Below are 13,046 nucleotides of genomic sequence, written 5' to 3'. Positions count from 1 at the left end.
CATGGAGTGTCATCATCTCGAGGGGGAGAATTAAAGAATCCTAGGGAGTGGAACATTGAGAAATTATGTTCGCACTTGAAAAAGAACTTGATAAAGTAAATTCAAGTAAGATGATCCCCATGATCGGGTGTAAACATGCAGTTGTGCATGTAATAAAGACATATACAATCCAGAGGGATAAAGTATATGGATAATTAAAAATATGCTCACAAGTTTGCTAGAAGCATATGATAAGCTTATGGAATGAGATATGTGAAATGGATTACAATGAAAAGTAGAATAATCCATTTACAAAATGCCTGCCAGACATTTTGATGAAATAATGAAATCTCATATTCCAATAAGAAAATAATGACCTAAAAAGACGATATATGAGTCTATGGCACGCTAGAGATGTGATAGACCATTTTGGTTCCAAAGAGTCCTCGAAAAAGAGAAAAAAATATAAATAGAGGATGAATCTCATGATGAGACCGTTAATATGGTTAATATAATAGTCAGATATCTGGGTAAATCATTGATGATGATAAAGAGATCTCGATTAACCATATCAGTATGGATAAAAAGATGAAACCAAAAAAAAAATAGATTGTCGACAATAAATGAAAAAGCGCTATATAAATAAAGATTATGAATCTACCTCTATGTATGAGGGTAGAGTGAATTGATTGGCCATCAATTCGATATAAAGCTTGTTAGAAAAACGAGAGATTTTTTGGACCAAAAGTCCAAGGTATATATTTCTCCAGAGAATGAAATAAAAGATGACCTTGCGGTATGAAAAACGGCTATTTCCAAGGTCACTAGAGAATATTTAAAAATAGATGCAGTATATTAAAATGTCTGGCAGGACATAAACGACTTGAGTTGCATCTTGATATTTAGTACCTGGAGAGTTAAAGATGCTCTCGGGAATGTATAAAACTCTGGAAGAGTTAGAACAAGCCGTATATAAGGTATCTTGAACCAGTAACTGGTGATATATTTACGGCACAGTTTGCCGATTACCATTTGATGAGGATGAGTTTCTAGCGTCAGGGGGAGGAAATTAGAAAAAATTCCCAAAGAGATTACATGGTGTACATAGTCGTTGTTACACCTTGACTCCCCTATGAATTAATGAGAGCTGGAAATTCAAAAAATTGTGCATTTGCATAATTTGGAAACCAGTTACCAAATGTGTTCTCAGATACGACATGATATACCCGCTGAAAATGTTCCATCAAGAGTTGATGTTCTTAAAGAACAAACTGATGGTAACAAAATAAATGAGCCTAGGGTTCAGTTAAAGAGGGGGAGACTAGCAGGTTCTAAGGATAAAAATCCCCGAAAAAAAATATTGTTGATCAAAGTAGAAATGTTCGGAAAGAACCTGATATTGAAAGATGTCTGAAAGAAGACATAAATGGAAAGGTTCCAGAAAAACCTGATATTGAAAGATGTCTGAAAGAAGGCATAAGTGGAAAAGTTCCAAAAGAACATGATACTGAAAATGTCTGAAAGAAGGCATAGAAGAAAAGGTTCAAGAAGAACCAAATAAAGATATGGATCCAGATGACGAAAAGGGAACAGAAAAGTATGATTTCCATCAACTACACCCTTGATGAAAAGTTATAAGATAAAAGATGTTGATGGAAATGTTCTCTTTTTCTGTCCAAAGAGATCGATCATAAAAGTGATGATCTCGATCAAAGGTCCATTTTAGAATGTTAAAAAGACATGATTGGGAGGAGTGGCAGAAGCCCATTTAAATTGAATTATTCTCCCTAAATAAAAGGAATGTCTTTGGACCTATAGTCATAACGCCTGAGAATATAAATCTTGTTGGGTATAAGTGGGTATTCGTGAGAAAAGTAACACGATATAAAACCTGATTAGTTGCCCAAAGATTTTCTCAGAGACCGGGAATTGATTTTGAGGAAACGTATTTCCCGGTAATTGATGCAATTACGTTTAGATTTTTGATGAGCCTAACGGCGTCTAAAAATCTTGAGATGCATCTCATGGACGTTGTGATTGCATATTTGTATGGATCGTTGGATAACGATATATATATGAAACTCCCTGAGGGATTGAAAATGCCAAGGGCATTGAAAGAAAAATCCAGGGAAATTTGTTCGGTCAAGTTACAGCGATCACTTTACGGATTATAGCAATCCGGACGCATGTGGTACAATCGCTTAAGTGAATATATCTTGAAAAAGGGATATGTTAATAATGCGATATGTTCATGCGTTTCTATAAAGAAATCGTCATCTGGCTTTGTGATCATTGATGTATATGTAGATGACCTGAACATAATTGGAACTCAAAAGGAGGTTGATGATGATCGAACTCATATGAAAGAGGAGTTCGAAATGAAAGATCTCGGAAAGACAAAGTTTTGTCTTGGGCTCCAGAAAGTGCATCTCCGAGAAAGAATAATTGTGCATCAATCAATTCATACGAAAAGGTTATTGAAACGCTTTTGTATGAATAAAGCGACTCCTTTGAGTACTCCAATGATAAATAGATCTCTCAATGTTGAAAGAGATGTTTAAAAGATTCTGGTAAAATCTTACATAAATATGTACTTTGGAGATGTTAATGGTAATAAAGCATATGTGAGCTTATATATCTTGCGAGTTGTATTTGATTAAATTAACTTTAGACACTAATGTCTTTGCAAGATACAGCTCATTTCCTATTCATGGAAATTAGAATGGCGTCGAGAACATAATCGTTCTCTCCAAGGTACAGCTGGTTTTGGGTTAATGTATTTTAGAAAATCCGAGTTTGGTATGGTTGGTTTTGCAGATGCTGGATACTTATTAGATCCTCATAAGGCTCGATCGCAAACCGGCTATGTTTTTACAATTGGTGGAACTGCGATCTCTTGGCGTTCCCAGAAACAAACTCTGGTTGCGACATCTTCGAATCATGTAGAAACTATTGCACTTCACGAAGCATGTCGAGAATGTGTGTAGCTTAGGTCAATGAGTTAACAGATACAAGAAGCAAGTGGAATAGTCAACAAGAAAGAGCCGACGAAAATATTTGAAGACAATTCGACTTGTGTCGCTCAACTCAAAGAAGGCTACATCAAAAACGACAAAACAAAGCATATCCCTCCGAGATTTTTCTCATACATAAAGGAGCTCGAGAAAAATAAAGAGGTGAACATCGAGTATGTACGGTCATGCGACATTCCCAGCTGACTTGTTCACAAAGGCCCTTCTTACTACAACGTTCCGAAAATACGTCTATGGTATCGGAATGCGGCATTTACATGACTTGTGACGAGAAATCTAGGTCCACTATTATCAGGGGGAGATTACGGCATTGTACTTTTTTTTTCTTGTCATGGTTTTTGTTCCATTGGGTTTTTCCATGACTAGGTTTTTAACGAGACACTACGTAATACGTAATAGATAATCAAGGGGGAATGTTAAAGATAATATAGATGATGATTATCTATTTGAGGGGATAATGTTTATCTCCTCTTTTGTCTTTTAGTTAATAGTCGGTTTGATAAACCGACTTTAGACTACTATAAATAGTGGCTTTTTGTATGGTTTGTATAATAATTAAGAATCCATAAATATAGTCATTCTCTCTCGTTTCTATTTTCCAAACGAACAAATAAACAAGTCAACTCCTCTCTATCTCTCTTGTTAGATAAACAATACACGCAAAGAATAATAATACATACACATATATATATATAGCTGACACAGTTACATCTCTTTCCACTTATATTTCACAACACAATCATATTTTGTTGTGTTATCTACGGAGTATTTTTATATTCTTCCTTTTTTTTTCTTTCGACCATACTAACTTTATTATTTGGGTGAATATGTTCAATTTAACTGGGGTCACATGATCCCTATGACAGTAATAATTGATTGAGTTATCCTCTTCTTCTATATACATATCATTTAGTAAATTCAAAGGAATTTAGGTTTCATTCAAAACATTAGTGATCTTTGCTCTGAAAAACTTGCTTACTTTAAATAAAACTGATCTGATTTGAGGGTAATTTATAAGCATCAAACACACAAGAGAAGTGAATCAAACGAAGATTCTCTCATTTTCATCGTTTCACACAATACCACCGCAAATAACAACAATTGTTGTTTTAATTCATGTCACCGTGAAATTGTTCAAACGAAAATTGTTCTTTGGGAAGGACAACATTTGAAAAGAAAAACCTACTATCATACGTTTTGTTCAAAGTTTTTTCTTTGGGTGTTGGACCAAACCTACTTTTGGGAGAGTACAAAGATACACTATTTAGGTGTTGCCGTGTTGGTTGAACATTTTCAGTTGTAGTAAGTAAATGAATTTTTTTTAACTAAAAATGGAAAAAGGTATAACTTCATACTATATTACTATTACTATCCATAATATGTTGTGTTATCTTCTTCGTCTTTTTTCTTTCGACCATACTACATACAGTATTGTTTGGGTGTCTATGTTCAATTTAATTGGGGTCACATGATCCCTGTGACATTATTAATAGATTAGTTTTCCTCTTCTTCTATATACTCAAAAGGAATTTAGGTTTCATTCAAAATATTAGTGATGTTTGCTCTGAAAATTTGTTTACTTCAACTGATTTGATTTGAGGCATAAAAGAAAGTAATTTATAAGCATCAAACACACAAGAGAAGTAAATCAAACGAAGATTCTCTCATTTTCATCGTTTCACAATACCACTGCAAATAACAACAATTTGTGTTTTTTTAAATTCATGTCACCACATCAAAGCCACACAAGTACACAATACTTACTTACACCTAAGAATCAAGAATGGTGTTAGTTTCTTCTTCTTTTTGAAGGCTGTGTTAATTAAAGAGATGAAGAACCAAGGAGACAAAATAACCAATGCTCTTTCACGTCTCGGAGCAGACCTGAACTGTGTAAGGAGTGAGACAAGGAGATGTTTCAAGGGATAAAAGCAAGTCAAGAGTTTCTCACGTGAGGTTTTATTGCAACAATGCTTCTTCCTCTTTCTTCATGGTCTCCAGCTGTCTTTTCGCATACTTCGTGATGAGAACCGTTGTAGCAACAGTTCCTAAAAAGCCGAGAATGTTGAGAATAATCTGTGTAACCGAGAGCCCGTGTTTATCTGCAGAAGATGCTTCCGCTAATGTCTTTACAAGATTCCCTCTGCAACACAGAAAAACGAGACATCTCATAGGTAAGCAGTGGACAGTTACAGGATCCAACAGTGAAAATGGGACTTAAAAAGGCTTCTAGATGCTATTCAGAGATAGGGAAGCTGACTTACGTATAGATAGCAACAAAGATCTCAGGGACCATGCCTAAGAGAGATCCAGTGATGTAAGGACCGTACTTAACACGAGTTGCAACAGAACAGTAGTTATAAAGAATGTAAGGAAACGGAGAAATCCGGATTAAAGTCACTGCTCGAAACTGGTGAAACCAATTGCCTTCACCGGCAGCTCTTAGTACAACTGCTTGATCAGGATAACTTTCCATCCATCCCTGTACAATCAGGAACAGATCTCAGTAACATGAACAAATCGCAACTTCATCGATCAAATTCCACATTTGAGGAAACTAAAACAATGATAATCAACCTGACAGCGTTTTAGTAATGAAGCTGAGATTAAAAAAAACAAAAAAACAATTGTTACAAAAGGTTTACTTGAATTTTGTGGCGGAAGAGGTGTCCAATGAAGTAAGGAAGCGAGACACCAACAGCAGCAGCTGAAATAATAAGTAGAAAGCCGTAGCCATAACCAAAGGTCATCCCAGCGATCCACATGGAGGGAGTAGAGGGAAGAAGCATAGTGGGGAACACAGCCACGGATGCAAAGACAAGAAGACCGCACACTGGATGTGTGAAAGTCCTAATCTCCCATTTGATAATCGGGATTAGCTCCTGCCAAAACCCAAGCAAGTGGGTAACAGTTCCCCTTGTTAGCCAAAAAACAAATAAAACACACACAGATGATCTCTAATGCAAGAACTATTGGATTCGTTCGTACCAGACGTGTATGACCACTAACTAAGAGACATGCATTGGGTTTAAATAAAGATCAAACCTTGTCCATGATTAAAGGACCGAGCCATCTGTAAGCAACGAAGGCCAAGGAAGCAAGGAAAGAGAATAAAAGAGCAAGCTTGACCCAGAACCAAAACGGCGACGTAGCAGCCTCCTTTACTTCTTCTTCTTCTTCCTCTTCCTGCCCTGATGATGATGATGATTCTTGACCCTCACTCAGTTTCACATAACCCCCTTTCTCGACGTCATCGCCTTCGACTCTCGTCGGCAGCAAAAGAACCGCCGTTTCGTCTTCTGGACACGTCATCGGAACACAATCCAGTCACAGAAAGAGATGCAATCGACTGGATTTTCCGATTCGAGCTTGCTTGGCGGAGAAGAAGAATGCAATTGAGAGACGGAGCCAATTAATTTGGCAATTTTGCAACTGAGCAAGGTTTATTCTTTAGAAGGGAGATTGTGTTATTATTCTTCTTTGCTTGTAAGCGTTACCCTTACACGAGTACATTAATCGCTTTCTTTCTTTTTTTTTTTTCCGACGATAATTTTATTGATTTTCATACAGGTTAGATGTCCCCAAACACACCTAACCACGACTACAAACCAAGAACCACATAGAGCAGAGCCGTTGCAAACTGACGAAAGGACCAAATACCGTAAAGAGGATCATGGTGCCTTGCGCCATTACAACTGGTCTCCCACAAAGAAATACACTCTGCTGGAACCTGAAACTAAAAAACTAGATATGTCTACTTTCGTTAACAAAAAATTCATACAACCAATTAGGGTGGCCACTCGACACATAAGATTGCGTCAATCCCTTTCTTGTCACACTTTGCGCAATAAGCATGGCTCCTCTGTTTTCTTCTCGTGATACTTTCTGAAATATAATACCAGAGGTGCCCACCAACTCTCTTTCAATTTCACCAACATAGAAAAGAAAAGATGGCCAAGTATCGGGTCTTGCTATTGCTCCAAACATAGCCTCCAAGTCACCTGAAATGATCACATTAGAGATGCGGTGGCTTCTCATACTCTCTACCACCCACTTAAGGATTTCAAAGTTTGCTTCATCTTTGTTAAACAAACCCGAAAAGGCTCTCCGACTGTGAAGGATGACAACACCACGCTCATTCCTTAGGACCCATCCTCCACCACCCTGGCCGTCCCTTTTACTCCAATCAACTCCCACATTACAACACAGCCAACCCGAAGGGGGTGGTGTCCATTTCGAACCGTCCACAGCCTTATTAACTTTCTCAGAGACAGACCATTCCTTCTCCATAATTTGCGCAAGGAGCCATTCTTCAGTCTCATTCTCCGCCTTCTTTACCACTTCCTCCAACGAAAATCCTCTCCCTCTAAAGAGCAATTCATTTCTTCTCTTCCAAAGGTTCCACACAATCCATGGCCAGCTTCTCCACAGTCTCAGAGGCCCGTTACCGTAACTCTTCAGATTGAGAAGGAAGTTAAGGTTTGCGTAAACTGAAAACTCATGGAACCCTTTACGCGTGTTAGGAATACTGGAGAGGGCCCAAACTTGTCTGGCCACATGACAAGTGAACAGCACATGGTTTATTGTTTCAGGTTCCTCACCACAAGCTTGACATCTTGCATCAACATGCATTCCTCTAGCATTGATCAGTTCCGCAACCGACAGGGCCTCACTCATTGCTTTCCAGAGGAAGACTTTAATTTTTGGTGTTGTCTGAACCCGCCAGCAGCTCTCTTTCAACCCATTCAGAGACGGCAACTCAAAAGATCGTGAGTGATGTATCTTAAACTTTTCCATAGATGCCAACCAGTAAGCCGATTTCACAGATATGCGACCATTCTTGTTGTAATTCCAAGTGAAAAAATCATCTCTATGACACACTGGCTGACATCGAGAAATGATATCAACATCCCCTTGGACAAACAACTCCCTTAGCTTATGTTGATTCCAAATTCTCTCTTCAAAATCAATAAGATATTCCGCCCTTAAATTAACATCAAAGGTATTGTTTTTTATCCAAGGCGCCCTGAGTCCCACTATCGGATCCTCAACCCACTTGTCTAGCCAAACCACCCTTGTTCTTTGGCCATTCCCCACTCTTAGCTTCAGCCCTTTTTGAAGAAGATCTCTACCAAACAACAAACTTCTCCATGCATAGGACGATCTTACGCCCAATGGAGCAGAAAGAAAATCCCCATCAACAAAATAAATGCTCTTAAGAAACCTCGCTAGAAGACAATGCGGGTTGTTAAGGATTTTCTCTGCCTGCTTTGCTAACATAGCTTGATTAAAACACTCTAGATCCTTGAACCCCATCCCACCAAGGGATTTTGGTAAACACATCTTGTCCCAAGAGATCCAGTGCATCTTCCTGTGATGAGGCTCAGAGCTCCACCAATAATTGGCCATCATGGTAGCAAGCTTGGAGAGAATCGTCTTCGGGAGTTTAAAACATCCCATGGCCGAGACAGGTATAGCTCCCGCCGTTGATTTCAGTAGAATCTCTTTTCCCCCTTGAGATAAATGCTGTAAATACCACAAATCAAGCCGAGCTTGTGTCCTATCCTTCAAATAGGAGAACAATTCCACTTTAGATCCGGAGAAACATTCCGGAAGCCCCAAATACTTACTTGCTCCACCTTCATTTTCAATACCCATGATCTCACGCACCAGGAGCCTAGTCTGGACATCCACTTTGTCCCCAAAGGATATCGAAGACTTCAACAGATTGATACACTGGCCCGTAGCTTCTCCATAAAACTCAAGAACCCGGTGAAGAACCGTAGCTTGAGCAAGGTAAGCTTTGCACATGAATAGGCTGTCATCGGCAAAAAGGAGATGGTGAATCGAAGGCCCATCCTCCGAGAAACGTAAACCATTTAAGAGGCCATTTCTTTCCACCACATTTAACAGATGTGTTAGACCTTCGGTGCACAGCACAAATAAGAAGGGAGAGAGAGGATCTCCCTGTCGAATTCCTCTCTGGGGCGAAATTAAACCATAAGGTTGGTCATTCACCAGTACCGAAAATGTCACCGAGGTAACGCACATCATAAGCCAAACGACCACTCTTTCATCAAAACCCAAAGCTCGCAGGAGTGATCTCAGATAGCTCCATTCGACCCGATCATACGCTTTAGACATGTCAGTTTTAACGGCCATGTACTCTTGAGCTATCTTAGGATGAACTTTGAGGGCATGAACCGCTTCGTGTGCGATCACAATGTTGTCTGAGATCACGCGATCAGAGACAAATGCTGACTGGTTCACCGAGACAATGGTTGGGAGGAGAGGCTGAATTCTCCTAACCAATATCTTGGATACCGTTTTATAAAGGATCGAACAAAGGCTTATCGGTCGCAAGTCAGACATGTGCTCAGGGTTGGGTATCTTGGGCAGTAAACAAAGATAGGTGAGGTTCCATTCCTGCGGTAAAGCACCTTGGGCAAAAACTTCACAAATTTCATTTGTGACCTGCTCTCCAATTATGTCCCAGTATTTCTGGAAGAAGGCGCCAGTCATGCCGTCAGGCCCAGGGGCACTATCAGCATTTATAGAAAAAATAGCGTCCTTGACTTCCTCCTTTGATACAGCTCTCAACAGATCAACATTCATGGAGTTGGTTACTTTTGGAACAAAGTCTTCAAAGACAGGATCATACGAATTTGTGTTGGTAGACTTGAAAAGCTCATTGAAATATTCAATAGCAATCTCCGCTTTAGCTTCATCTGTCCACTGCTCATGTCCCTCCTTGTCTTTTAACTTCAAGACTTGATTCTTGGATCTTCTCATCTTGACCGAGCCGTGGAAGAATTTTGAGCTTCTGTCTCCAAACACCAGCCACTTATCTTTACTCTTCTGTTTCCAAAACATTTCTTCCTCCTTATAAGCCCCAACTAGCTCTCTGTGAATGCCTTCAATCATGAATCTGCAAGGGTACGGTTTCGATTGGAACCATTCCATCCTCTCCTGCAGTTTAAGAATTTTGACCTTAGCATTAGTCTGGTTCGTTCTCTTCCAGCGACTCAGCACCGTCCTGCATCTACTGATCTTTTGCGACACCTTAAGATTGCAGTTAGAGTCAGTTCTCCTCCAGACCTTGTCAATAAGTCCTTTAACCTCCGGATTAATGAGTAGTCTCTTATCAAACCGGAACTGTCCTTTGAAACCACTCTGAGCAGCAGAAAGGTTCAGCCACACGGGCCTGTGATCAGACCCACGTTTCTCCAAGAATGTCTGATTAGAATTCGGAAACAAGGAGAGCCAAGCTTTATTCCCAAAACTTCGGTCCAAACAACATTGGATTCTTTTCTTCCAACGAGTGCCTTCCCAAGTAAACTTGTTTCCTTTGCTCGTGAATTCCTCCATTTCACAGCACTCTAACATATCAGCAAAAGGTATAAAGGACGCTTCAGATCTTCTAGGCCCTCCCATCTTTTCGGAATTATTTAAAATCTCATTAAAGTCTCCTATAAGACACCATGGCTCCTTCCGATGACAGCCAATCCTACTGATACTTTCCCACACTCTAGCTTTTCCTTCACTTCCTGGATCTCCATATATACACGAGAGATAAAAGGATTTCCCTCCAAAATGAGCCAAGCAGTCGATAATATTTTTATTAGCCTTCTTAACTTCCAATCTTACATTTTTCTTCCAAAAAACAGCTAGCCCCCCACTCAACCCAGTCGGATTAACAGTGTAGACTCTATCAAATCCTAGCCAGACTTGTAAATCCACCAATACATTAAAACAGTTTTTAGTTTCCATCAAGAACAGAATCTCCGGGAATTGCTTTTTACACATCTCCCGCAGACGATGAATTGTCAGGTCTTGAGGCCTCCCCAATCCCTGGCAATTCCAGCTCATAATGCTCATTGGGTAGGGGGCGATCCCTCACGTGGGATCACCGATAAGCATTGCGCCTTGATGGATGGAACTTCCTCGGTTCCTTGGTTAATCTTCTTCCTCTTTCTCGCTCCAACTTCCTGTTTCCCTTCTCTTCTCTCACCCACTTGAACCTCATTCCCAGCAGTGAGAGCTAGCATCTGTCTCTGTCTTTGAGCTCGTGGTGGTCTTCTCCTTACCGGCCCACGTTTTCTAACAGTCCCGGAAGAACTAGGTTCAGAGAACTCAGCTCGAAAAACCGTAAGACTGACAGAAGAAGTGTCCAGATAGTAACCTTCAGCTTCATCATTCGAACCAATATTGTATCTCGGTGAAGAATCTGTGAGCACGACATTTCTGTTAGCCTTCATGGAATCAGCCAAGAGTTTGGTCGGCTTGGCATTGATGTCCCAATTACGTCGAACCATCTCCTTCTCTCCGTAGTCAAACACTGGTCCTTTGCCTTTGTTTAACTCTGTAGTAAAGACCGGAGCTTGCTCTAGTCTCAGAATGGTCCTCTGTAACAGAGGATCTTTCTCGACTTCTCTAACTGATTTCTTCACCTTGTCAACCTTAATAGCCAGAGTTTCACCCGTATCAGCCAGTAGGAATCTTCTCATTTCCTCCAGAACTTCACTAGCAATTTTCGGCCTTCCTGTGTTTGGATTCAGCCCTACTTGCTCTTCTTCCAGCACCCCGAACAGAGGATCATTCTGTTGCAGAACACTGTTATCTTTGAACTTTTCAGCTATAATCCTTTCTCTTCTCCGCGTAGCATCAGATTGACGTTTTTTGATCTCCAAAGGGCAGACTTGTTTCTCATGATTCAGCCTCTTGCAGGTATAACATCTCTTCTGGAGCTTCTCGAAATCGAAATGTATCGTATGAGTTTTGCCTCCTCCCATATCCAGAACCCTCGCCATCTTCAGAGGATTAGCAACATTGAAGCGAATCTGAACCCTAATGAAGGGCTGAGTGATAGGTTTCGTAGGATCGAAGGCAAGAACCTTAACTTCACCTAGCATTTCCCCTAGAGTCATGAGAGCAGCCTCAGTGTAGTAGTTGACTGGGATTTTGCTTATCTGGACCCAAAGGGGGATGTACTGAAGATAGTCATCTGGTGGGTTCTCCACCCATCTTTCCAAGACAATCGCCCACTCATTGAAAGTTTGGACCCCTTTCTCTAACACATCTATCAGATCATGTTCATTTTTAAAGATGAACTGGAACTTTTCTTCCGACAACGCTACCCCCCTAACTCGACCTTCCTTCTGCCACTTCCTTGGCATAGTGAGAATTAACCCAGAGATTTTTTGACATTCTGGATTGAGAGTCCTCCCGATGAGGCTTAGCGCATTTTCTTCTGTAGAACTAAAACCAGGGAGCTCCGGCATGACAAACGGAACTTCCTCTTCCTCTTCTTCCAGTGAGAGAGCCATAAGAGCCCTATCCATAGCTGCAGACATCTTGAATTTTGCCTTTAATCTTCTCCGATCTCCTATTCAGATTTAAAGATCAACTACCCAGTCTTCAACGCTCAAGAACAAAGCCGGTAGAAACACTTTGATTATTATACCAAGAAAGCACAATATAGAAATAAACCAATGAAGTGGCTCTTTTGTTATAGAAAACGTGTTGTAACTACTTTGCCCAACCCCAAAAGCACTAAAAATACATGAATCAATGAAAAGAACTTGAGCCCACTCACGGGGTCCTAGAGAGCAACTTTTTCTCGAATCGCTTTCTTTCTCTTACACATGTTTTCTACCAATTTCTTTTCTTTTTTCTTTTTTTTCTTTTTTTAAAAAAGGAAAAACAACTCCCAAATTTTTTTTTTATCTTTACACAATTTGAAATTTGGGGTTCTTTGTCAAATAACCAAGGAAAAAAAAGCAAAATTAGTTTTTAGGAAAGAGAGATAGGAAGAGAAAAGAAGACAGAACTGCTGATTTTAGCTACTCAATGAATTTTGGTTTTTTTTTAACGTTAGTGAGTGCAATTTCCCTTGAAATTTAACATTTTCGTAGCATATATGTACATATGTCACATAAAAAAAAAAGGGGCACGTATGTTGATTTTCTTATTCCTCGCGACTTTCATGTTATCCATTTAGGTTTTCTCTTAGTTAAACTTTAAGAATTAACCTTT

General features: G+C 39.8%; 3 protein-coding genes across 4 annotated transcripts; all 3 read right to left on the bottom strand.

The window, feature by feature from the left end:
• Window positions 1-4,655: 4,655 nt before the first annotated feature.
• Window positions 4,656-6,531, bottom strand: BNAC01G14290D. Of its 2 annotated transcripts, XM_013815732.3 has the most exons (5): window positions 6,057-6,523; window positions 5,657-5,893; window positions 5,276-5,493; window positions 4,963-5,154; window positions 4,656-4,900 (listed from the first exon to the last, which is right to left on the bottom strand). In XM_013815732.3, the coding sequence occupies exons 1-4, from the start codon at window positions 6,321-6,323 to the stop codon at window positions 4,971-4,973; spliced, it is 906 nt and encodes a 301-aa protein (XP_013671186.1). In that variant the 5' UTR covers window positions 6,324-6,523; the 3' UTR covers window positions 4,656-4,900; window positions 4,963-4,970. The 2 variants fall into 2 exon arrangements, with proteins under 2 accessions (XP_013671186.1, XP_022550409.1); XM_022694688.2 differs by having other exon boundaries at window positions 4,656-5,154; window positions 6,057-6,531.
• A 224-nt stretch (window positions 6,532-6,755) lies between these two features.
• Window positions 6,756-10,445, bottom strand: LOC106373048. The gene has a single exon (XM_013813279.2). The coding sequence runs from the start codon at window positions 10,443-10,445 to the stop codon at window positions 6,756-6,758; it is 3,690 nt and encodes a 1,229-aa protein (XP_013668733.2).
• A 440-nt stretch (window positions 10,446-10,885) lies between these two features.
• LOC106373047 lies at window positions 10,886-12,364 on the bottom strand. The gene has a single exon (XM_013813278.1). The coding sequence runs from the start codon at window positions 12,362-12,364 to the stop codon at window positions 10,886-10,888; it is 1,479 nt and encodes a 492-aa protein (XP_013668732.1).
• Window positions 12,365-13,046: the final 682 nt, after the last annotated feature.

This window comes from Brassica napus, chromosome C1, assembly GCF_020379485.1.
Source record: "Brassica napus cultivar Da-Ae chromosome C1, Da-Ae, whole genome shotgun sequence".
NCBI classification, from domain to species: Eukaryota; Viridiplantae; Streptophyta; class Magnoliopsida; order Brassicales; family Brassicaceae; genus Brassica; species Brassica napus.
This window is presented reverse-complemented; position numbering and strand designations above follow the sequence as displayed.